General features: G+C 39.4%; 1 protein-coding gene across 1 annotated transcript in view; it reads left to right on the top strand.

The window, feature by feature from the left end:
* The window catches only part of ABCC4 (ATP binding cassette subfamily C member 4 (PEL blood group)), a 133,988-nt gene that overhangs the window by 54,513 nt on the left and 53,039 nt on the right, over nucleotides 1-26,436 (top strand). Inside the window, exon 20 of the mRNA XM_088523307.1 lies at nucleotides 17,947-18,026. Coding sequence (XP_088379433.1) covers nucleotides 17,947-18,026 — 80 coding nt within the window. The remainder of the gene's footprint in view (nucleotides 1-17,946; nucleotides 18,027-26,436) is intronic.

Raw genomic sequence — 26,436 nt, 5'->3', positions numbered from 1 at the left:
CTGTGGGTTCATCAAAGCTTGTTTTAATTTTCATTTAAATTCAACATAGCTTCTGAATTCTGCTTGAACAGACTATTTACTTGTGGTTGTCCTAAGAAGAGGCTGTGGAAGGAGGCGACTTCAGTAACAAGTAGGGAATCTAGGGCTGCATTTAGGTGTTTTCCATCCAGCGTGTTCACTGATTTGCAACTGGGTGGTGCAGATAAGTGGTGTATTGTACACTAATGATTTTTTGTGTGTATTGACTTTTTGCTTCCGTGGAAGACTTGTGAATGGCTACTGAACTGCTGTTCTGCTTCTAGGGTCTGTTCCATCTTGCCTCATTCATCAGTTCAGAAGGAATATTGGTGTCACTAACAGGCCTCAAACTTGAGCTCTTAGCATGGGCTACTTGTGCAACAAATACAGCATTCAGAAAATCAAAGGAAGTCTAAATGAAATGGCTTATGAGTCTTTTTTTTTTGTCTCCCAGGCCTTCTTAGTTTTGACCTGCTGTTTTCACCTTTGCTTTCTGTGTGTGTGAATACTACTTTTCCATCTCTCACAGTGTGTTTAAGCTGCCTTCTGCGTGTATTCTGACTCCTTCAAACATGAATCTGCACTAACCTGTTAGCTTTTGGAGGCATAGGGCAGAATAATCGCATGGTGTGAGGAAGAAAGAAAAGGGGGAGATTTGCAATATAGGCTTCATTGCTGGCAGCTCTAAGACACAGCAGATGGAGTAGGGACTAAGAGGATAGATGACCTAACTCTTCTCGGCCATAGCTTTCTTTTTATCAAATGGGATGAGATTTGTGTGTGATGACTTCCTCAGTGAAGTTACTCTCTGTGTAATACACAAATGATGCATTGCAGAGTACTGCTAAGTCACGTGTGAGCAAATGAAGTTTGGTTTTGTGGTAAGCTTCCTCTCCTAAGCAATACGTGCTCCTTCGCCCTTGTTTGCGTTCACTTTTCAGCATCACTTCAGGTTCATTGGTTTGAATATTCACTGCTGAAAATAGGTACATTTCTAATTCTTCAGGCAAGGTTTCAACATCTCTCTTCTGAAGATGTCATAGCTTATTTCTCATACAACTATTCCAGCTCCATCCTTTCTAGGACATACTCATAGGTCAGTAAGTAGCTAGATGATGGATGTATTTGCTTAGTTTTGCCTTCTCTCTCTCTCTTCCTTTTATATGAGCATCTAAAATTATAAATAAACTTTACAGTATCTTATTCATCTTTTTTTCCAGTGCACTCATATTTATAAACATAACTGTATCTTTTCTCTACCTCCTCACCCCAAAATCCCACCAGTCAACCAAAAATAAACAATTGGTGTCCAATTTCCAGAGAACAGGTGGTAGATACAAGTTCCAGAAAACAGGTCAGGTCATGTTCCTCCAGCGCTGGCTGAAACTTTCATTGAAAGTGATCAGAATCGTGTGCTACAGAACATTTCAGTTTTAGAAGTGTTATCTTTTTTTTTTTTTCTTTTCCCTATTTGAACTAAGAGCATAGGAAGAAGATTTCTTCCTGATATTTTTCTATGGAAAACTGGTTCAGCTGGATTTGTTTTAATATTAAGAAATCTTAGATAAGGAGCACTTTCAAAATAAAACCAAACGCCAGAAAAAAAGTGCCTTGAGGTTTTTATGAAGCCGGCAAGTTTTAATATTCCAAATATGTTAGTGACAATGATCTTTTTTTTTTTTTTTTTTTTTTTTTTGTAATTAAGCTTCCAGTATGTTTTAGTATTGAATTCAAAGCCATTTATTAAATGCTATTTATATTTTAAACCCTCAAAATCCCCAAAAGAAACACATGGGAAAACAATCCCAGTGTATTTTTAAAAAATTGAGATAAGAAAAAAATAAACTCTGCCCCACCTCAGTTTAATAACCAGTGTTGCTAGCTACTACTAAAGGCTTAAGAAACAGTGTTTAGAAGTGATTGTTCATAAATAAGTGTTTCTCAGAGATTATGAGGGCTTTTACTGATGATTTTGTTCACCTGCTGAGTATTTGAGAGCAGAAATGCCCAATCTGTCACTTTCCAGAAGTATTCGTTTGCTTTAAAACTTAGAAACATTCTGTGGAAAAGTAAGATTTCGTTAATTCTTTTCCCCATCTTAGCCACACAGCAAAGCCATACAAATGCCATGTGCATGTGTCATAAGCCAAATGCCATGCTAAAGCCAAGCGTATGTGCCTCTAACAGAGAAACCAACATTTCCTGAAATGCAAAATGTCGAGTTACTGAAATGATCCAAGATGTTTTCAACTTGAAATATATTCCTACGAGGGTAGGTCAATGTCTTCACCCTCTGCTTTTTTGTTTGTACCCCTTGTGAGCTGCAAGATGTTCAAATACCAATTGACTGCTCTTTATTAAATGTGAAGTGGGCACAGAGATATATTGAACAGAAATTTTAGGTATTACTATTTAAATTAAGTGTGCAGAAGAATATTTGACGATTCCATGAGGAGATATAAGAATACAAGATACCAGCTAGGAACCTAGAGTGTTAGAAGTTACAAACTTTGATTTGTGTTTAAATTACTGCAAAGTAAATGTGATGGGCTTTGGCAAGAAGGGGGAAGACTTCGAAGGTCCTCCAAAAGATTTAGATTTGGTGTACAGAAATGTATCGTGCCTGGTTTTCATCTGACTGTTAAAGGGTTGGAGGTTCTTGTAACGGCGTTTGACTAGCAAAATCCCTCGTTCATCTAAGAGGAGGTGTGGTGGGGATAGCGCTTACTCCACACACCAAATTTGCCTCTTTCTGTGTGTCTTTTTCAGCTGTAGCACCAGAAGTAATTCAGAAAGGAATCAGAGCAAAGCAAATAAGGAAGTTATTTTCATTACTGAATCTTACACTATCCTCAAAGACTTTGGTACTTCAAACTATTCAGTTTTGTGAGTTTTTGTTGATTCTTCCAAATGCTTCAAACTTATTTAGACAAAAACCCCTTTCTTCACAATTGTCAAATTTCATTGAATCTCAAGTCTTGGTGATAGAGCTTAATTGTCAGCAAAATAAGTCTTGGTTTCTGTAAATTGTTTGATCCTCAATTGGTTTAGAAGTGACAATATACTTTCTTTTACATGGTTTAGATATTGTTTTCATGTGGCATATGGAGCAAAGTTGGACCAACTAAAGAAATTATTTCAATTGTTTTCTGTCAGGAAAGCTTAGACAAAGAGCTTAGTCTCAGATCCTTTAAAGTTCAAGCATCTGCCACTAGGGGCAAAACTTATTTTCCTGTAGGCATTCATCTTTTATTATAGATTTACTGTGATGCTTCACTTCGCTGATAATCTAATTTAAACCTCAGAGATGAGTCACATCTCCTCAATGGAATTCAAATCTAGTTTAAATTTTCTGATGTCAGAACCTTTCAGTTCTTGCAGGATCTCATTTCTGAACCCGCGGGTCCCTGGGGTGTCTGTGTGTCCTGAGGAAGGAACGTGAGCCAGGCAAGCAGTAGCACTTCAGGGAATTGGTTTTACAACATAGCTGCAGTTCTGTTCCTAATACTCATTTGGGTTTCTGCTTTGGGAAAACTTAACGACGGCTCCACTTTGTTCATCTCTTCCTGCCATGTCGACAGACCCTGCTGTGAAAGTGTACGAAACTTCCACGGCGAGACACATTCCTGCCTTCCTCTGCAAAATCCCCAATCATCCAGAGAGTCCAGAGGCCTTAGGATGATCCAAACCCTTCAGCTCCTTGGTATCCTCTTCCCACTACCTCTGTGTAGTTGACCACTAAGAACCTTAGAAATGAAGTGTTCATATTCGGAAAGTGAATCGGTGTTTAAGCAATTCATCTCTGTAGTCAGTCAAGGACAAAATAGACATTCAGAAAGCTAAGAGGTGTTGTAAATATGATTCAGCTGTGATGAAAAAGTTTATTGGATGCTTTTCATTTGCATTCTAAAATTAAGATACCTTCTGAAATCTATCAGACCCAACATTTGTTCTGTAAATATTACAATTAAATATCTACAATACTAGCTTGTTGCTAATTAGTATTCTGAAATGATGTTTGGATTATTGGCACTTCCTCTAGAAGTTAGATATTTTTTCTTATATTTTAACAGCATACCCACAGACTAATCCAATATGAAGTTCCTCCTCAGTCATGCTGTTATATGCAGAGACAAGAAAAAGCACATTTTTGTCCTTCATTAAATTTCCTTATTGTATTTTTCTATTTTAATTTTTCTTTATCAGAGATTTTTTAAAAATCTTTTTAATGCAGAATAACGTAACAGCCTTTTAAAACATGACTAGGACCAGACTATGATTGGTGATTATTTGCAAAGTTTGTAATACTTGTCCCAAAATAAAATTTGCAGTTTCTTTCCATTAGGGGATTAGATTTAAACATCTGAAAATATACTTTTTTTTCGTTATCTTTGTGTCTTTCCTGTAGCTGTCCAGTTCCTTGCAATCATGCAGCTGTTGTTCATCGCAATACATGTGATAATAAAATAGGACAATGTTGTGAAAATGGATGACAGAGACAAAAGGGGCAAATAAATAACTGAAAGGTGAGCTGTTGAGACCTAAGATAAACATGTTTGTTTTGAAAGGAGAAAGAAAACTTGATCGAGAATCCCTCTAACCTGAAATTGTAACTGACATGACTTGATAATAAGTGACATAATAGTAACTGACAAAATAATGATATAGATATAGTAAGGCATAATAAATAAGAGGATGTAATAAATAGCTGACGTAACTTGATTCCATTCCCATGTGCTCTTAAGTAGTGTGTACCTGAAAGGTTGACTTGAGGCCAAACCGGCTATGGCCCCTGCAGTTCTCCTATGGCTAGTGGAGAGGAATGTGCCCCTGTTAAGAGCAGCACAAAGCACGAGGTGACTAAAAGGCTCCAAGGGCTTCTCTCTCAATAGATTGTCTGGCCTTCTATGTCCAAATATAACTTTGCGAGTAGTTTCTGTCTATTAAATGACTTGTGGCTGTGTAGTGTATTCTACATGTGTTGTACCATCTTAGTTTAAGTGACAATGACATTGTGGCTTCCCCTGTCTTAAATTGGGAACTCTTTCTCTCTGATCTCTTCTTTGCTGCAAGAATTTCCCATGTGTTTCAGTGCAAAACATCCTTCCCGTTGCTTTTATGGCTCATGGGTAGTATTGTAGCTCTGCTGTCTGGATCTTTTTGTCTCTCTCTCTCTCGAATTCAGGCAGTTTTCTGTTGTTTAGACCAATGCTTCCTTTTCCGCTAGCTCAGCATACTTTGTTCTTCCGCACTTCCTGCTCTGGATCTCACCTTGTCAGGCTTCACGCCTTGATAGCGCTTGCGATGGTGACGTGCCCTTTTGTTAGTTAAGTGTGCTGGTTTGTGTCCAGGAGCTGGTGTCATTGCACCCGGAGCAGGGTGAAAGAAGAAATGTTGGAGGAAGATAGAGGTGAGAAAAGGGGAAGAGATACACAGTGAAGCTGAGTGAAGGAGAAGGCAGGTGCAAGCAGCCAGCCTGCACAGGACACGAATTCAGGTCAATATGTACAGAGCTGAGTGAATGTCCAAACATCTCCGTGTTGGCATTTCTGTGGCTCTTAACTACCAGCTAGCCTCTTGACAGCTCTGCCTTGCAGTTCCTCTCCCAGGCTGGGTCCAAAGTCTTCATTTTATGGCCCCAGTGTGTTTTGGAGGAAACTACCTCCATGTAGGAAGTGTGTGGCTTCATTTGAGCCATAGCCCTTGTCCTATGCAAAGCTTTTGCTGTTTCTGCTCTTGGCAGACTGCTACGTGTTTTTTTTATTTGCTTCCCCTCATCATTTTTGCTGCTTATCTCTCATGCTTACATCTCTGTAACTTCCTGCTGTCTGTGCACTAAAGTTCACGCACAAGCTGGATCTGCTTCATCTTAAAATCATCTCTCAAGATACACCAGCATCACTGTAACCACAGTACAAACTCGGAATAGTTTAACATAAGGGTGGAGAAACTCATTAATTCTCTGACCCCTTTGTTTTCCCATGTTTAAAAAAAAAAAAAGGAGATACGTCTTGTCTTGCAACTTTCTGTTCCAGCTTACTGCTGTTTCTTCCCTGTCCTCACTCTTCCTTTGCAGTCACTGGTGACAGTGACAAACTCACGTGACAAACTCTTGGGGACAGGGCAGGCCACTGGCTCTGTCGTTGTCCCACGTGCTTCCTCGTGAAGCTTTGAGTCCCACTTGAGATGCATTAATCCTGTTCTTGGGGTCTCTGTCGTGCAGATAGCCACTGATAGTGCTCTCAGGAGTCCACTGGTATGGACGGCACTTTTCTGTTTTTGCCTATTTATTTAGGAGTTCATACAGCTGGACAGCTGTAAATCAGGGCTTCCCATTGAGCTCTTTCCTCCAATTGAATAAAGACAAAATAGATGGTAAATTGTGCTCACTTTTGCTTGAATGACTGCTCAGTGAAGTCACTATATAATTATTTTTTTCTCCTTGATGTGTGTGAAATTTTCGTATGGAAATGTGAAGTAATGTTTCTGTTAACATGATTTACCATTCTGGATTTGTCTATTATTATACAAAAGACATGAAAAAATGCAGGGCTATATGAGATTATTTTCTTAATTTTAAGCAATTTATATGCATATTTAAAGTATTTAATGTATGTAGGTAAAAGCTTCTAGCAGTCAGCTGTCCAGATATCTAGAAGGATGCAATTGGGTTATACTAGTATGTTCACATACAAGTTACTGGCTGTTTATGGACACACTAGTGCAGCTGCTTGTTCTTAGTATGATTTTTGTTTTTGAGGTGAAGCTCTCTAGCAGTTGCCCAGTAGAGGGGGTAGAGCACAGGCATATACAGTGCCATATTAACCGTGCACACTGGTTAGTGTATAATTTATTCAAATTCTTGCCTTATTTTAACATAATGAATCTCATATACAGTAGGGAAAGGTCATATTTTGCCCTTTTTCTCATTTGAATGTATATTATACCCTACATTTCCCTTTCAGTGTTTGTTGTTAATTATAGTTTGGGCTGCAAATAAGTTTACACTGTAGTGATTTTTCTTTCCAAGTGCTGATGGCCCAAAGAAATGCATTGTCAGACTATCTAGGTTCCTTTGGATAGCACTTCTTCCTTCAGGAAAATGCTCAGGATGTGGATGCCATCAGCTCTTTTGACACGATGGAGTTTTTGGTGGTTTCTCGAGTGAGATTTGTAAGTGGAATTCAGTGCCAATCACAGATCTGAGGAGGAGGGGAAGTCATCGCTCCTTATGCCCTACAGCCCGTTCTGCAGGAAAGCATCCAGGCCATGCTCCAAATTAAGCAAAGAAAAATAAAAACCAAAAATCAAAAACACAAAGTGCGAGGAAGAGAGGGGAAAAATGGAGAGAGGCGAGGGGGAGATTTGAATCCAGCTGTCTGGTTGCTGTAGCCTTCAGGCCAACACTCCTTGGCCATTTCAGTAGAGCAACAAAGATGATTAAGGGACTGGAGCATCTGTCGTATGAAGAAAGGCTAACCAAGCTGGGCCTGTTCAGTCTGGAGAAGACTGAGAGGGGATCTGATGAATATGTTCAAGTACCTGAGGGGAGAATGTAGGGAGGATGGGGCCAAACTCTTCTCTGTGGTGACCAGTGACAGGACAAGGGGTAATGGGTACAAGTTGAAACACAGGAAGTTCCACCTCAATGTGAGGAAGAACTTCTTTCCTGTGAGGGTGACAGAGCCCTGGAACAGGCTGCCCAGGGAGGTTGTGGAGTCTCCTTCTCTGGAGATCTTCCAAACCCACCTGGATACCACTCTGTACCACGTGCTCTGCTGGAGCAGGGGGGTTGGACTAGGTGATCTCTAGAGGCCCCTTCCAAACTCGACCATTCCGGGATTCCTGCAAAGGGAGAGCAGCTCCAGCAGGAGAAGCCATGGGCGGCCTACCCAGACCTGCCTCTGGCAGAGCAAGTGCTGCGTGTGCCCCGGTGCTGGGGCTGCGGCTCCGGGCCTGCTGTGTGGCGGGGGGAAATGCAACCGACTGCAGCCCTCAGCCCTCCTGCAAGGGTCCTGGCTCCCGGGCTATAGGATATACCCTACAGAAAGGATGACAGGTTTCCCGGTATCTGCTTCCTTTGTGGTTTTTGGGAATGGAACCGAAGTTGTCAGTTGGGTTGTTTCTGAATTTTCTGTGGTTTTGCTCTAGGATGTGGTTTAAAACGTCCTAAGCTGAAACAAAATATTGCTTTAAAAAAAAAAAAAAGTTATTTAACACACGGCAGATTTTCAAAGCAAATGCTTTGATTGTTTGCACAGCAAACTGAAATAAACACAATTCTAATTTTCTGGTAGTTCTAGCAGAACTTCTCTTGAACTCAATAATAATGAGATTTCACATGAAACAAGGGAAGAAAGCCACTGAAAATTACCTGGTCTAACCTGTTGTGAATTCTGGATAGTCAAAATTTTATGTTGTTGCAGTGACTTTTCCATAGTATGAGTTGCCAAAGAAGAAAAGTTTCTCAAAATCATTAAATGAGTATTTAATGAATAAAATTTAGAGAAAAGTTATCCTTGCCAAGCAATACATACTTTCCAGAAGAAGAAAAAGAAATGAAACCAAAGTGTAACATGGCAAATAGAAGATGAGACTTTAGAGGAATCCTATGAAGACATGAAATATCTCTGCTGTTTGAACACAGACTTTATCCTCAAAATGAATGAGAAGCCAAAAGTCTTACCTGACTTTTCAGAGGGTTCAGGCTGTCTAGATTTCTCCTCAAGAAAGACAGAAAATGGATGGAGTATTTTATAATCATTCTTCTCAAGGAAGGGGGGGATTTGATTATATATGATTGGTGAAGTATGGGAAGTTGTTTTCCTGATGATAACCATCACCCAGAGAGTAATTTCTAAGCAAGATTTCAGGAACAAAAACTTTGTCGTCAGTGGTGTTCTGCTTGGTTGTTGTCATCTTAAGCTGGAATGAACATTTAGATCTTTTAACTCCAGTGCCTTAAAAAAAGGAAAGAAAGAAAGAAAGAAAGGAAACAGAAAATCAACAGAAATGAGCAGATTTGCAAGAGCTTTGTGAGATATTCTCCTGATATTTTTGTGAAATATAAAATAGGATTCAAAGCTTATTCTGAATCCAGTCTTGGATAAATAGCACATCCAAACTGCTTTTTGTTGATGGAAAATCCTTACCAAAAAGATGACATGTTCTTCCTTCTTTTTGTTCTTCTTTCTTTGCATTTTAATCCTTGTAATAGATGTATATCCCTAAAATCTGAAAGTAGCTCTACAAGCTATTTTTCTTCTCTCATGTAAGAATTAGAGAAATAGAATAATCTTCAGATTTTTCAGTCTATCGTGTCTAGTTGTGTTCATTTTAATTAATTTAGTAAGGATAGGGGGAAAGAAAAAAAAAAAAGGCAGGACATTCAATCCAAATTGGATTTATAGAAGAAAAGAGAATTGGAGTGTACAAATGCTCTTTCTGACAGGAATGTCTTTGTGGATCACTAGTTTAGCAAAAAGTTAATTTCATTATCTTGCTAGTAAATTTGGTGTCTAAAGTAGAAAAAGATGATGACATAAATCTACAGTAAAACTCTGTAGGTAGCATAGAACAGGACTTATTTTAAATGGCCAGTTGATCAGTTATAAGTGATTGCTATTCTGATTTTTTTTCCTTCAAGAGCAGAATGAAGCGACTGTCATCTCCTGCAGTTTGCTGTTATAAATAATTTGCTAGTTTTGTTGGTTCAGTTGGACTATTAACCTTAAAGTTCATTTACTGCAGACTATGAGAAATAATTGAGTAATTTTTAGTGTCTTTTCTTTTGAAATATACTAGACTTTTTCAATAGGCTTCACTAATCCTAATTTAACTCATGATAAGTTAAAATAGCTCCAGAGTACAAAAATGAATTAATAACAAAGCAAAAAGAATACCCGCAATTAAAGTCACGGAATTGCTGGATTTTTGTTCGTTTGTTTTTTAGTAATTTTCTTTACTAAATTACAAAGCCAAAGGTTAATATTACTCTTGGCAGGGGAAGAAAAGTCAATGTGTGTACTATGTTAGATGCATAGATGCCATTATCTTTCCAAGTACAAAGCAAAGATGTAGTTTCATACTTAGATTAGGGTATGAAACTTTGGTATTTAGCCAGAAGTTAGATGTTGTGAATGATACCTTCTTCACAATAAACTTAAAAAAAAAAAAAAAAAAAAAAAACTGTGAATATTAGTTATTGGCCTAGGAGGCAGTATTACAGTGATCCATAATTTGGAAGTTGCTAATGAATGCATTTTATCAGAAGTAACTTATTTTGGTGAAAGATGTCATTTAATTGCTGAGGATGATACAGCTACGAAGCTAAAATTCTGTATGGAGAATTCCAGAGCACCTGGTTAATTGGTAATGATATTAGGTAAAATACGAAAGGTGATTTCAATGTAGAAAGACAGTATTTTAACGCTGCCCAGTACAGTGATTTCCTAGTAAGATAAGTAGTAAGAAGGATGTTTGCCATTGTGTGCTATGTTTTTAGTGGGGAATTTGTATGCACTATTTTCACTGAATGTTGGCTCAATAGGTATATAGGAAAACAGACTGGCTGGTGGTGGCTGATGCTTTTCCAGACACTCTCAAAGGAAAAAAAGTGCTTGTAACATTTTTTAGAAAAATTAGAAAAAGGGTAAGTGGGACATGCATGGGGCACTGACCCAATGTTGGTTTTCTGGGGGCGGGGGGTGCAATTCTAGTGGGAAAGTTGATTAAAACAGGGCAATTCCAGTAACCTGGGAAGCTCCAGAGATACCTGCTCAGTCAGCATCAGTATGTCTGCACCAGGTAACTTGGACCTCTCCATGATCACTAAAAGCACATGGTTCGTATATGCGTACATGTGTGTGTGTGTGCATATATGCTCTCTCTGTGTATATCTGGATGGTGTATATATGTTTTAGTAGGATGGTAAATGAATACAGATTAAGGTTACAGAGCCTGTTTTTGTCTTCTCATCATTGCTACTATCTATCTTTAAATCCTACACTTAAAAATAAGATCAAGCACTAACAGTGTACCCATTTGCTTACAGTTTCCTAACTCTGTTTTCCTTTTTGACAGCTTCATGTAAGAAGTCCTTTTCAAGTAGTAAATTAATTTGGGGAGAAAGCATCCCACCTGAATTTATTACATGCTGGCAGCTGAGATAAATGGATGTTATGATCTCAGCATATTTTGGCCCAGCACCACTGGGCCATTTGCAAATGTCTAAGAAAGTGATAATATTCCTGTCAGTTCTAGGCTGCTAAAGAAAAAATGGGGTAGAATTTCTTATTTATATTTATAAGACGCCTGTAGGGAAGACAGTAATGCTGTATATGGCAGTTTATGTGGACATGTGGTGCTAAACATATATTTAAAAAAAGATAGCAGACCTATTGACATTTCTTTGTAGAAATATGGAAGAAAAGCCAGAGCAGATCAGTAATTGACAGCTATGCAGGAGATGCATTTCCAGATTTCTTTCTGAAGAAATATTTCACAAACTTACAATTCCTTTCAAAGTCAGTAATCCATCTTTAATTATTTTGTTGATTTCATAGTTGTATTTTACAAGGTTGATGTAATGTCTGCTTCCTGCCAGCATTTGATACGGACAATCCACTTTGTCAGTGCTTTGATAAAATGAAAGCCTGCTTATAGTTACACCAAAAAAAGGGAAAAAAAATACTGTGCGTGTGTATGAAAAGTGAGCGCGAGTGAAGACCTATCAGTCTTTGAATGCCATAGCTTTAACAGCAAGATATGTGAGGAGCTTTGGGTTTATGCTACTGACAGAATGGAAAACATATTTAATGTAGTTAAATTGATATACATTTAAACATATCTGGTCCTATGCAGTCATTTTTTTATTCCTATCTTTGTGTATTATTTTATTACCACACGTGTAGTTATAAACATTATTTGACTACCATATGTACATTTAAAATGTCTTTGGTTTTATGATTTGCAGTCTGGACTGTTAAAGCACATTATCTCTCTCCTGGGGGAAAGGTGCAGCCTTTCCGTACAGCCTGTGCTGTCAAAACCTGATGTGTGGTAGGTTGCAGTGCATCTTTCCATGGTGAAAGCAATGGTGATCCAGGAAGGACACTGTGCTGCCATCTGCACCCTGCGTCCCTTTTTTCCAGTGCTGCTCTGGAAAGTGTCGTCAGCAGCGTATGATCCTTGGGGGGATTTTGCCTTACCCCAAGTAAGGCAGGTGGGTGTGAGGTGCTGTCAGCTCCCTGACACCCGTCCCTCTAAGTCAAAGCTGGCTTGGATCAGCAGGGTGTTTCTGTGGCATGACGGGCAAGCAAATTCGAGCAAATGTGCAACCCCTGTTCCGATTACTTGCATTTAGTTACGCAGATCTGATTAAACTTTTTTTTTTTTTTTTAATCCATTCCTAACAGCACAAGTTGCTTTCAGGCAGGTTTCTCTGAGCGTGGAGAGAGGAGTGGGGGATTGTTAAATTTATTACTTCTTCATCAGGACTGAGAAATAGGAGGATGCTCCTTCCTCTCCTGTTGTGGAATAGATAAGGGAAACTGTGATTTCTATTTTTTTATTTATTTTTACCTCCCTGGTACATGCAGTATACTTGCGCGTGAAAATTGGCATTCAGGCCTGTTGCCATAAAGTTGTTTGAATTACCAACTAAAGCAATATTTATTAAATGTATATCAAATTAGTGTGATACTTTTAAAATTCCCTGGGAGGAGTTTTAAGTTGATCTCTGAGGAAAAAGAGTTTTAAGAGTGTGTATCCCATGGAGCCCACGTCCCAGGGACAAAAACTTCCTATCCCGAGAGAGGCTTTCCCTACAACTTTCCCCCTTTCTTTCTAAAGAACTGAGTCAGTGGACCAGCAAAGTAGCCAGAAAGTATTTCTGCAATGTCTGATGAAGCAAGTAGGTATAAGGCTTTATGCAGCTCTTGTAAACTCTTTGCAAAACCTTAAAATCAACCCATCCACTTCATTCTGTTGCACAAAAGAAGTACGTCAGGGAATACACTGGCTAACAAAGTAAATTAGAAACACTGAATATATTTTAAAATAATGCTCGCTACTCTGCAGAGCTCTTGATATTTGGAATTTAGGTTGCCCAGTATCAAATGCTGTTGGTGGCATTTGGCTGTTTCTGTGAACGATTCTATTTTCTCATTTAAAAAAGAATTTTTTTCTGGTGCTCACATCGTAAATGTTGGTTCAGTTTGGGTTATACTTCTTTCATCGTGAGGTATGTATAAACATTTTAAGTAGGTGTGGCAAGCTGTCAAGTATTTCCATTATTTGGATGATAGGTTTGAACATCTGTTCCCAAGTATCGGTAGGCACCTGCAGAAGCGGAGTGGGCGCAGAGCACCTGAGCACATTCTGATTCATGCAATTAAAGCAGTTTACAGAGTTAGTAAGAAAAGACTATCACATACTAAGGTTTGATGTCTTTTTCATGCAGAACAAAAGAGTTTTGCTTCTCTCATTTCAAGTTTAGCCTAGCTATTGTGTAGTGAAGGAGGTTTAATGAATCATTGTTTAACTTTGATACTGCCAAGTATTTGACCATTAAATAGTCTCAAATGTGTACATAGCACTTTGGTGACAGACCCTTATTTAACTGTGATTAATTGGCATTGAATAGTTATTTAATTACCTCGGAAGAAATCTAACAACAGTGTGTGTTCTGATTAAGTTATTTGATGTAAAAACAAACATGAGGCTGTTGCAGCGAGCACGTTCCCCAGTGCATCTTTCGCAGTGCATGAAAGCCGGGGAGGCCTGAGGCAGCAGCAGATGCAGACCTGGGAGGAACATGAGCGTCCTGCGTTCCTGATTTCTCAAAAGCCTCTTTGGTAGCATCTTCATGACATTTCACTCAAAGGTTTTAGGTTTAGTATTTTCTTCTTGCTTTCAAAGCCCCAGTTGAAGCTCTTTAGGGTAAGTAAATGATGCAAGCAGCAAGGGAGCTTGAAAATTTTATGAATTGAAAAACGCTGCGCGGATCTAAGAATTTTCATCTCCTGACATATACTTCAGCAGAAATGCTCCTACTCATTTACAGAATTTGTGGGTTTGGAAATATTAAGCACTGCATGAAAACAATGTAGATAGTCTATCAGCGTTGGACAGAAAGACAGTATTATATGTATATTTTTTTCACAGATTAGGTTAGCGTGGGGCCTGCCCTGCTTGAATACTAGATGCAGCAGTTTCTTTTAGTCTGAAGAACGGGCCCCAAAGAGCCCATTGCCAAAGAGTCACCCTCAAATTCTGATAGAAGCTGCAGTCGTAAGGGCAAACGTTTTGAATCCCGACTCCAAGTGACTACTTTAACTTTCACGCCTGGATTTTTTTCTTTGGCATGGTTAATAATGCATAACCAAGCCACTGATTTATTGTGCTTCCAGTAAGTGGAAACAATTCTGTTTCTTCATACCTTGCGAAATAAACCTCATTTACTCTAGACAGCCTTGAAAATGTAGCAATCGCTACACTTGCAATATCTTAATGGCTATGGGGCATTTTCTGACTGCTCCAAAGTAGAGCGCTCTAGTGTGGAGGTGTTATGCTCTCCCTGATTGATATAGGGGGATGGAACTTGCTTGCTCTGATGGGTGGTCACAGCTTATTTTTTCATGCACTGAATATGCTGGATAAAGTGCCATTTTGGTTGTGTTTGTATGAATTGTATCTGAAATAAATCTCCAGGTTTGGGTCTTGTCTTCTACATTCAGTGGAATAATATCCACTGAATATCAGCATCAACAAAAGTAGGACCAAAGCTTGTGGCTTTGTTGCTTGCTTTTAGGAGTGGAAATGCAATAAAGGTCACTAGAATAACTGAGCAGCTTTATGAGATACGAATCTCTTATCAAGAAGCAAGATATTTTCCTAAACTTAATTATTTCAGGTGTTGTTTTCCCGAAGTAGTTATGCAAACTATAATCAAGGCTGTGGTAGGCTGTAATCAAGTCAGCCTTTTCAGTAACTTGAAAATTCCCAGACAATGAATTTCAGCCAACAGAGATTGACTGCAGTATTTGGGCAGTAAGTGGTAGGTCTCCCCCATGTTCACATCGCTTTGTTTCTATCAGGAGGCCTGCAAAAGATGACGCTGTTTTCAAGTTTCGCCGTCTCCATTTACCATTTCTTTCACTCACTCATGTTTTAGTCCTTGTCAGAATTAGTGTATTTATGTTTGAATGAGGATTAGGCAGATTAAAAGATGCTTCCCTGTTTTATTGATAGTGTCAGATTAATTTCCACCCTCCTGGTGGCGGCTCGCAGCGCTCTCAGCGCACGCTGTCTGTAGAAGCGCTGTTACGCTTAACACTTTCTTAAGGCAATTGCCAAACGTAGAGTTTGGGTACTGCATCAGCGGCTCGGTTACCCGTGGAAGTAATTGCTTGGTGGGGATATATGGAAGAAGAGAGTAAGACCAAAGGAATACCGAGGCTGTTTGCATTTGCGCCTGTATTCCTCAAAACTCGAGCCAGAGGAGATGGTGCTGATGCCGCAGCTGCTCCTGGCAGCCGGGGTGACTGCAGCCTTAAGCAGTTCTCACTTGTATCTCTGCTGGCTGAGGAGCACTGTGAAAGCCGGCGCAGATCTGTATCGTGCTTGCTGCCTAAAACTCTGCTTGCTGCAACACTGAAACTTTTTCAGGAAATGGAGATAGTCACCGCCTCCAGATGAGTTACATATTAATAATAAAAAAAAACCCTGCAAAATTCCTCCTTGAGCGGCTTTAACTGGTGATCCTTCAGTGGGAACCTCGGGGCGGGGGGAGTGTGCACTGAGCTCCCCGATACTGCTGGGGCTGGAGCCGTGCGGCACTTAAATGCCTTGTGAGAGGGGGCAGTTTGCAGCGGGTTCTCTCCTCCAGCCCTCGAGGCCTTGTCCTTAGCAGGCAAAAGGGGAGGAAGCGTCATGCCCTCCCAGGGGCAGGTTTGGATGCGCTCTTCCCCTTGTGGAACGGCGGAGGCTGGGAAGGCCGCGCGGCTCCTGAGGAGAGCTGCGGCCCTCTGCCTGCTGCCCGTGAAACCCGCCGTGGGTTAAAAGGCAGAGGAGGGTTTTAAAGGCCGAACTAAGCGGCGGGTTCCCTGCCACAGGAATAATCCCCTGCCCTCGTGTAAAGCTTGTCCGCGGTGGTTCTCACAGCGCCTCACAAAGGAGCGCGGCACCGCCACCTCCCCTCTCCGTGCCCTTCGCTCCGCAGCATAAAACGAGGTCACGGTGGAGACAAGTGGCAAAGATGGGAAGAGAATGTTAATATCCTCAGCCCGGTCCTTTATGCCGTGTTTCTTCCCTAATCTGCCCCTGCTAGTAAGGCTGGTAAGGGAAGCGCTGTTAAAAGTAAGTATTTAACCTTCTGGAATGATTGTTTGTTTGCTTTCCCAAGGAAGACAAGTTCATTTGAAAATACCTTGGAATATAAACTTAAGAGATGTTAGAAGTGTGAGTAGTCGAGTTTAACTCTGAGTACATGTACTCTGTATGCTAGAAGACTCTTTCAAGGCCAATCTCCATGCAAGGGGAATCCCAGGAAACCCTAAAAAATTTCCTGGGATTCTTTCGGATGTATCTATTCCAGCATGAAATAAATGAAAGGTAAATCCCCAACTGATGCTTGCCATGGAAACAGATTAATTTTTTGCCAGATCTTGTGTTGCTGCATACACTTCCTCTTTGTCTTCCACACCTAGAAATCGGATGGATCCTACTGTTACCTGCTAAAGTAACTACTTTTGGCACAAGACTGCTGTGGAACACGCTCTTTTAGAGTTTGAGGGCGTATCCTACGATTGGAGAGAGAGTGACATGTCCTGCAGTATTGTGCAGTGAGACTCCTGAGTCCAAGACAACCATGAGCAGAAAAATGGAATGATGATTGCTACAAAAGTTACTGTAGTTACTGCTCTTATCTCTGAATTTAGTCTCCAGCACAATCTGTGGAAACTTTAAAGTTATCTTCTTTCAGTTTAATGAGCACTTAGGGGGGAAAAAAAGTCTTTTGTTGCCAGTGCAGTCGAATGTGTTTGTACCAGTTAAAAGTAATAATTGAATCAAGATATACTGAGATAAAAAAAGCAATGTGAATGCATGTATGGGCATACACACCTTGTAAAAGGCCAGATTCTCATCCTTAGCTTCGAGTTTCTTTCATGCAGAGTAGAGGTATCAATTAATAGAGAAAGATAGTAATCCACTTATGGGTGGCAGACTTCTGACTTTAATTATTAAAGAACTCTTGCTCTAACTGATTTTTTTCACTCAACTAGAACTTGGGAAAATAGAGAAGTGTAAATGCTTCAGTGGTAGCAGATTAAAAATTGTGTTACTGGTTTTAATAAAGATCAGCATTGTCAAGGTTTTGAATAAATATAAATAGAAGGCTGCGTGAACACAAATGTACCTCAGTTTGATTTCAGAAACGTCCGCAATTTGAATTCAAATATAACGGAGCGGTGAAATGTAGAAATAGTCATCCATGATCTACCTAGGACATGCTTGCACTAGTGAGAGTTTCAGAGGTGAGAGTCTCTTTACCTGAAGAGTAAACCTTCACCTCTACACAGTGAGCAGGGAAAACTTGCACCTTTCACCTGTAAAATTCTATTAACTACTAGCTTGAGCTGATGGCAGAAGTTTAAAATGAATTTTTAGGTGTATGTTCCATACCTGGATGAAGTGTATTTGTTAAAAAGTGTTTTTATTCTTCTATAGCAAAGCCTGCTCCATTGGCAACAACCACCAAAATATCTCCCTTTGTGGTGATTTGCAAAAGCTATCTTTTTGTCTATAGATTCCAGCTGTTTCCTTTTAACTCTTACTAAACCAGTTTAAAAAAAAATCTGTGTTTAAGGTATTTTTGGGAAATTGTATTTAGCTTTTCTTTTTTCTTCTCCAACCTTGTTTCTGTAGGAAGAATCTTAAATCGCTTCTCCAAAGATATTGGCCATCTGGATGACTTGCTTCCATTGACGTTTTTGGACTTTGTGCAGGTAACTCAGTTGCTACATTCAAATAATTCTCCAGTGCATTGGGAACCTGGATTCCTCTGTGCTCCGGTGGAAATCAGCCATTTGTCACAGATGTAGTTGAGTTTAATGAAAGTCCGTGTTTGTGAAAGAAAGGTGTGGTCGAAATTTAATGTGTCAGTAAAAAGCTAACATGAGTAATAACTGGCAGGTAGGAGTGGCTATACACAACTTGCTATTATGTCAGGATTTCAGTTCATAGTAGCTACATGCTTGGTAAATTGCTCCTGATTTGCCTCCAAGCAATCTGGCAGGCTTCTTGCTGTTATAAGAAATATGTCCATAGTAAAGAAACAATCAACTCACATGAAAAGATAGCAGAGATTAACCTAATTACGTGTGTACTTCCACAAAGAATCAAATGCTTACCACACCAGTTTGGATTAAAATAGGTGTGGCTATTTACAAAGAAAAGATTAGTCGTAATAGGGTGAATATAATAGCCTTAATAGCAGCAAGTGAAGTAAGTTGCTGCAGACAAAAAAGATGGACAAAGGCCCGATATTTTAATGATGACGAAAGGATAAAGGATTATACGTGATATCGTGGTGATTTTTCTGATGATCCGTTATTCTTTTGCTTCATAAAATACTGCAGAAAGCAAAAAGTAAAACCATTTTAACATCTTTTTGCCTAGATTAGCAAAGATTGTAAAGTTGAGGTGTGTGCTTGAAACTTTGTGATGCCGTATGTCATTTTGGGGAAGAGGGGAAAGACAAAGATGAAACCACTGCTTTTGTGCAGCAGCCGTTGGCCGTCAGGGCAGGCAGTGCAGAAAGACCCCTGTTTGCCCAGGTTTGTCTCCTTTGCAAGAGACTTCTACAAATGTCCACACTGGACAGCAGTCTTGGCCAGAGCATCCTCTAGGCCCTGTGGTCGTGAGATAAAATGATTAGCTCTTTTTTTTTTTTTTTTTCCCCTTTATTTTTGTATGTTTACAACAATGTGATGGTTGTTTTGCAGCCCACTCGCATGGTGTGTTTTATAGCAAGAAACTGAGTGGGTGTTTTGCATGCCCTGGCATGTGGTTTGGAGGCATGTGGGGTTGTCTGAGGATGCAAAACTTGCTGGGAAAATGTTGGAGAACTTTGTGTAAGCAGCAAGCACCAAAACTGGTGTGGTCCTGTCCATGCTTCCTTCTGGGAGCAGACCCTGAAGCAAACTGTGTTGAGAACGGTGTTCTCCTGCCTTCTGAGGGGCCAGGGTCTCTGCTCCAGAGGGAGCCTCGGTGGGAGCTCACCAGGGACACGGGCAGAGGAGCCGCCTTGGTGGCGGCGAGCTGGAGAGCAGAGTTATTTCACCAGCACACATGTACCCTGGGCAAAACGTAGCCCGTGTGGGGCGAAGGCAGGGAGGCTGTGGCTGTAAACGTGATCCTAGTCGTCTTTGCACTCACATGGCGGTGATGATTGTGTGATTTTTAGGCATTCCCCTTCATGTCGATTGAGCTGCTCGTTTCCTTTCACTAGGCTGTTGCAGAAGCTGTCACGCACTCTCAAGTTTGTATTTTAAGCGAGAGGTTTGTTTTTTCCAAAAGTAAAAAGTGGTATGTCTAGTACACTATTAAAATGATGCCGTGTTTCAAAGCTTGCCTGTTCTGTTTGGCGTCAGAAAAGAAAACTCAGGATCTCACTATTGTTTAATAATAAGCTGCTATCCATAAGACAAAAGCATTTCCTTGTTGGCAAGTTTTCTAAAACTTACTATTCTTGATTAGCAAGTTTGTTGATTAGTTGATGCCTTTTGAAATTCAATAGCAAAGATGCGTTATTTCTGAAGAGGCCCAGATTTGTACAAAGGATAACTGTTATCAGTTATGATAAAGATCTTTTGTCGCTTGTTTTGTTTGCAGGTGTCTTTTATAAGACTTCCTATAATCCCTTCAGGAAGAAATATTTTCTCCTTTCTAAAAACAGTATTAGCTAAATATAAAAGCTCTGATCCCAACTATTGTTGCTGATTCTTTGAGAGACATTTCCCAACATTCATTGTTTAAATGGTTGTCAGGAGGAATCAAGTGAAACTTAATAAACAATGCAGTAACTGGTTCATCTTACTTTGTGTGCAGAAGCTTTTCTTGAGCGGATTTGCATTGAAGAAGTGGTCCCTTTTCTGAGTTATTGCTGGGGTCGTTGCGAGGCATTCCAGCCTTTTGACAATATTAGCAAGCGAGCGCATCACCCCGGCACAAATAAACACAGTGTGATTGGGCGCTCACAAGCAACAGCAGGAGCCCATTTAAATACCTATAAATAAATAATTAAAATCTACTAGTTTCAGGGATTTCATAGTCGCACAGAGAACAGATTTTAAGGCAATGCTAAAAATTCATGACATGCTTTTAGAGTCCCTAATAAGATTTATACACTGCACTACAATCATAATGAGCATGATTAGTCTAGACAGCTATCCTGAAGAAAATTAATTCCTTAAACGAAAAGAATTGCATTTATTAGCTTTTTCATTGGTTAAATGAAGAAGAAATAGTCATTTATATTCAAAACAGTGGATGCTTAATTTACACTTAGTTGTTGGAACAAAAACCAAGGCAAGCACAAAAATGTCTCGTAGACTTTCCGTGTTCTTCCTAAAACACAGCTAGATTTTGCAGGACAGCTGGTCAGAAATGGCTCCCAAGGGAGCAGCTCTCACAGTATCTACAAAGTTCTCTTTCCTTCTGCCTGTCCTTCGTGTTTTTACTGTACCAAAATATAGCCCAGCGGCCTTTGGAAACATAAGGTGAAAAAAAGACAAAAAGAAAATAAATGGTCTCTTATAAACTAAGGCAATGATTCCTTCATCTGAATCTGTGAACTTTAACAGCATGTGAGAAATGTCATGTTAGAGCACTGACTAACAGCTTGTAGAAAACTCTGTGTCTATAAGTTTTATAAATAAAAAATAATTCTCTTTTAAAAGAACGTATTTATGGCAGGTTTTACTAGAAGGCTGTTGAAGAGCTCCGTGGGTAAGCATGCGATATAAAAACTGAAAAGAAACCAAAGTTCAGCATCTTAGCAGAGGTATCTTAAATTGTACAGTTACAGCCCTGTTCAAAGCTGATTAGAGCAAAAAGTAAACTTTGCAGGCCCCAGTTCTTTTTTTCTTTTTTAACTTAAAGAAAGAAAAAAAAAAACAGCTTTAATTAAAGCTTTTTTTTTTTTAAAAAAAAAAAAAAAAAGTAGATTCTGGCTAGGCATAAGGGTCCATACCAGAATACCAGGTCAGGTAGTTAATTCATATATGTATGTTGATTTAGATAGCCAAAAGATTACATGAAATTTGGCAGTAGTGTCTGTCTCTCCTTTTTTCTTTTTTTCTTTTTTCCTTCTTTCTTTTTCCTTTTTTCTTTTTCTATTTCTTCTTTTTTATATTTTTTCTTTTTCCTTTTTTGTTTTCCTTTTTTCTTTTTCTATTTTTTATTTTTCCTTTCTCCTTTTTTCCTTTCTTTCTCCTTTTTTCCTTTTTTCTTTTTCTATTCTTTCTTTTTCTATTCTTTGTTTTTTCTATTCTTTCTGTTTTTTTCTATTCTCTCTTTATTCTTTCTGTTTTTTCTATTTTCTTTTTCTTCTTTTTTTCCTTTGCTTTTATTTTCTTAAGCCTTTGTTTTTCTACTCGCCTCACTACTGATGGTCTGATTAATTTCGGCTCTATTTCATCTCTCTCATTTTTGTAATCAGAGTTGCGTATTTTGGGCATTTTTTTTCCAGCTAAGTTGCAGTCTCTTCAGGTCAGGGACTATTTGTATAAAGGCCATTAAAGAACCTTCAAACCTTTAAGGAGGATTTAAACACCTGCTACATTTAGATATATACTTTTTAACTTACCTGTTTGTTGGCTTAATCAGAGGGCAGACCTGATAGCAGCACCTGAGAGCTACCCACATACAGCTAATCACAGAAATGCTTCCTTTAGTTGGTTTGAACTTGATTGTCCTGTAAAGGCCAAAGGGCTTAAGTAAGTTAGGTGTCTTTAAAGGTGTTTGGGAGTTTGTTAATCAGTTTTCTCAGACTTCTCTGAACATACAGCTAGATTTACTCCATGTTGTGGCCAGCTGCTGCTCCTCCTCCCACTTTAAGCTGTGCGGGACCGCAGCGCTCTGCAGACCGCATTGACCAGTGGGTGGCTTGGAGTTCAAATGTCATGGGTAAAATGTACATCCATCTCTAGCTCAGTGTAATTAGTTAAAATGCACTACCCTGATTTGAGGAAAGATCAACAGTTAATTGCAACTATAAAAAGTGTAGAAGTTAGAGTTTCATCAGGAAATACAAGGAATTAAGAATGCAAGGTACTGAATAGTGTTTTATGCTCATTAACCAAGATATTCCAAAGTAGCCAATATTTTAGATGCTGCATTTTTGAGGGCCCCCTCAAAGGCTTATTTTCAGTATCTGCATCTCACTTAGACGTAAGATACATCTGCAAGGCTGAGCATCTTTGAACTTGGTTCACAGGTGATTCAGGATAAGCACCCCCAAATTCTTCACTATTAGTTGAAAATTGTACCTATAAACTGGCTAAACATATTGGAGGATGAAGTACATTTCAGGGATTTTGTGTTAATTATGTTGATAAGTGTTAATGGGTTTCCTTGGCTTTATTTTATGGCCCTCTTAATTCTTCAGTGATCTCATTACCTTTTAACAGAAATTTTTCTATAGTTTCTAGCGAATTTAAGTAACTTCATGTGATGGCCTTTCGTTTTGATTTCTTCCCCTGTGTTGGACAAAAAAATTGTGATTTGTGTTGTTTCTGGAGAACACTGCGAACATGTGAACTATCTGCAGCTGCCCTTGGAAAAGGGCAGTGATTTATTGAGGAAAACTGAATTGCAAAACCTTTTTCCTCCCCAAAATCAACAGCTTGACTGAGTTTAAATAACTGACTTTTCATATCCTTTCATCACACACAAAGACCTAATCCTGAGACTACTTGAGCCACCAATGTAGGCTGTGGCTGAGACCACCACTGAATGTGCCATTCCCTTCTCACCACACACAAAACACATTGACTGCAGCTTTATGAAGTGAAAATGCTGAAGAAAAGGAAAATGTGAAGGAGGTGTCCACAGTCATTTCTTTAAAAAAAAAGAAAAAAAAAAAGAAAAAAATAGCTGCTGCATCTGGATATTAGGAACAAAAAGTGCCTCAGACTGGAATAATAGCTTGGGTCACTTGCTTTCATATGTGCAAAAGAGTGGAACTGCCGTTACTTGTTTCAGTACCACTGACCCCTGCATTTTATTGTGTGAAGATGTCAGGGAAAGTGTGTAGAAGGAATTCCAGTATCCTTTAGTTGAACAATGACTTTGTTATTTTGTGATTTGCAGGAGAGGGGGGGCCTGGCGTGGGGAGGTGCTCAGCGTTGCTGTGTAGGCATGTGCGAGGTGGCTTGTGCTGGCAAGATGCTTGTGTTAGCTGAAGACCATCTCTTTCTGTGTTTGTGTGTGTGTGTAAAGTATGAGCATGAAATACACGGTGAGAGAATAACCGATAGATGGGTCCATGTTAAATGTCAGCGTGTTCAATTCAGCCTGGTGTTTAGAGCAAGCCTGTATCTTGGAGAGACCTTTGGGGTTCATTTCTGGTGCTTGGTGATCATTTTGAGTGACAATCACAGCCCAAGACCGCACAGTTTTGCTGAGATAGGTAGGTAGGGAACAGAAGGTGCCTGCTGGCACGTGACCATTAAAGTTTCCCTGAACTGTCTCTGTGTGCAGTTCATAGTCTGGCCATGCTTTCCCAAATATCGTGCTACATACGGGGTATCCGCTAGTGCTTAACCAAAGACTGCTTAACACTTAAAGTCATAGGAGTGTGCATTTTTTCATAGGTCATTTTTGAGCTATAATTTCAGGGGGGGGGGAAGAGTATCATGTTTAAAAAGTCACTTTCTTTTTACTCATTTGTTGTTTGCAAGCGCTTTCAGTTTTGCTTTTTTCCCTTGAATCGTGAAGGGGTTATATATTCTCCCAAACCCCACATACATATGCTGTGCAAGCTGCCCCCCTCAAAAGGAGCAAGGGCTGCACGGAGGAGGGACGCAGTTGTGTCTTGAGCACCAAATTGTGGAGCTGTGAGTTTAGCACAGGCGCGTCCCCAGATGCTGCCCTTCTTCCCTGACCTCTTGGGCCTCTCACTTTGAATGCCCGGATTGTTAAAGCTCCGTTTCCAATTAGTCTTCGTGGTGGTGACCAGCAGTGGGGATCATCTGTGCCAGAGCTACTGCTGTCACCATATGCCTTTTACTTTAGGGGTGGTTGTCTTGCATATGAATTGCGTATTTACTGAGGTTGTTTGTATGTGTATATATATGATAAAACATGTAAAGTCTGGAGTCAGTGCTAATAGGCTGGTTCCTATTGCCAATACAGAGACTGCAAATGTTTAGGGAAAGCTCTTCTCGCTGTGTTTGTCGTATGAAATCCAACCCGATACTTTACCCCTCCCTACTTTGTTAACTGTGTGTATAATCTTTATAAAAATCTATCTGTCTATCCATATATATATGTTATTCTGCACATCCTAGTGTCAAGGCAATGGGTGTCATTGCAGTAAAACAACTAACTGTATGGGAAAAAATATATATTTTCAAAATGTTTTAGGATTTGTATTTACTTACTTTCAGCCATGTTAAAAACTTGTAGAACTGACCTCATACCTAACATGGAAAAGACTATAAAATAATTCTGAGAAATACAATTTTATTACCTTTACCTAATCTTGCTTTTTGTGTTTCCTTTACTCCTTTTCTCATTTTTGTATTTTCTTAGTTTTTTTTTTTTTTCTTTTAGCTTGCTTACTTCTGCGTTTGTACACAGTAATATTGATCTTTTTTGTTGCTACGTCCATTTTTCTCAATGCAGTGTAAAGGACTGATGTTTTGAATATTGCGTTCCTCAGAGAAACAGAGGAAGCAGGAATCTATCTACCTTTTGTATTTGTTTTGTTTGTTTGTTTTTTGTTTTTTAATCTAAAACATGCAAGTCTTGCTAGATGCAGCCTTCTTCTTCCTCTCCCTAAAATTTTCAGCATTTACAGTTGAGGCTTAATGCCAAGAAGACAAAATTCAGCTTTCACCACATTGTTGTATGTGACTGAAACTAGTAGGTATGAAATCTGGATCTGGTCTAAAACAGTCCTCCTCTTCTCTAGATTGGTTTCTCTGTTTTCCTTAGCAAGTTTTTTCAGCTTCATTTTTATCTGCTGCAACCAATACAGTTGTGTGGAAGTCCATGCTGTCCCGGTTCTGTGTGATCTGTAGCTTTCTGCCCTCCTAAGGTAGAATTTGTAAAAGAGACTCTTGTCCATCTGAGATTCCATTGGAAGTTTTGTTGGTTGTTGTTTTGTTTTTCATTTTTCCTACTGTGACAAAGAGAGCAGAGAAATGCTGTAAATTAACTTACGTTTTACAGTTTTCTCATTTGGTATTTTAAGACCTTTGAAGATCATTAACATTTCTAACACTCCACAGTAGCCGAAAAATCTTTTAATTCTGCTGTCAGTCACAGAGTGTAACAATCCTGTTCCAAATGGTGATAAGTACAAATCTTCTAGTTTGCCTTAAACTATTGATATACTATAGATAGGATGTCTGCTTACAAACAAAGATGGATTTTACTGTTTGGCGAAAGGGCTGGAGATTTTGCTTTGGATGCAGGAGGGAAAGAGGAAGAAACTTTGAGGTAATTTAAATTACTGAGCTGTATTACTGGTGTGTGTGTGTGTGTGTGTGTGTTAGATCATTATGTGTGCGTAATGCCCCAAACAAACATGTGGGACAGGAAATTATCTCTAGCAAAAAAAGACTGTATCTCATAAAAATGTGCTGCTGGGGTTTTATGTGCATCTCATGCAGAACACGAGAGCTCTTTGCTTGTTTTTCATGAGATCTGAAATTGATACTGTGGTTGGCTGGAGAACTCTGCAGCTGAATTGAAAACTCCAGATGAATTTGTTGTTTAAAGCATACGTGCTGCAGTGTGGCCAGTCTGCTCAAGGAAAAGAGGGGGGCTCACCTGAGAACTGAATATCAGATATCTTAAGGAAGGTTATATTTACCTTATGTGAGAACTTTGTGTCATTTAAACGTGCTAATTAGTTTGGATTGCACCTTTAAAAGTGTAAAAATTTATGCATTAAGCAATGTTCTTCCGCAGTCCAGGCAAGGGATGTTCCTACTCTGTGGAAAAACAGCATGCTAAGGGGTTGCATTTTCTTGCACAGTCACATCCCTAAACCCTTTGTTTGTTTCCGTAGTGACTTTTGAAATAGTCTAATTATTAGTTTAAACAAGCAGAGCTCTCTTATTATGAATGTCAAGCGAGTTGTCATCCTCAAAGAACTGTTTTAGATATTCCTTTCTAAAAATT

This window comes from Tinamus guttatus, unplaced genomic scaffold (assembly GCF_059628265.1).
Source record: "Tinamus guttatus ecotype Peru unplaced genomic scaffold, ASM5962826v1 Tinamus_guttatus_pri_ptg000180l, whole genome shotgun sequence".
Lineage (NCBI taxonomy): Eukaryota > Metazoa > Chordata > Aves > Tinamiformes > Tinamidae > Tinamus > Tinamus guttatus.
Note: the sequence above shows the minus strand (reverse complement) of the source record. Positions and strands in the feature narration are given on the sequence as shown.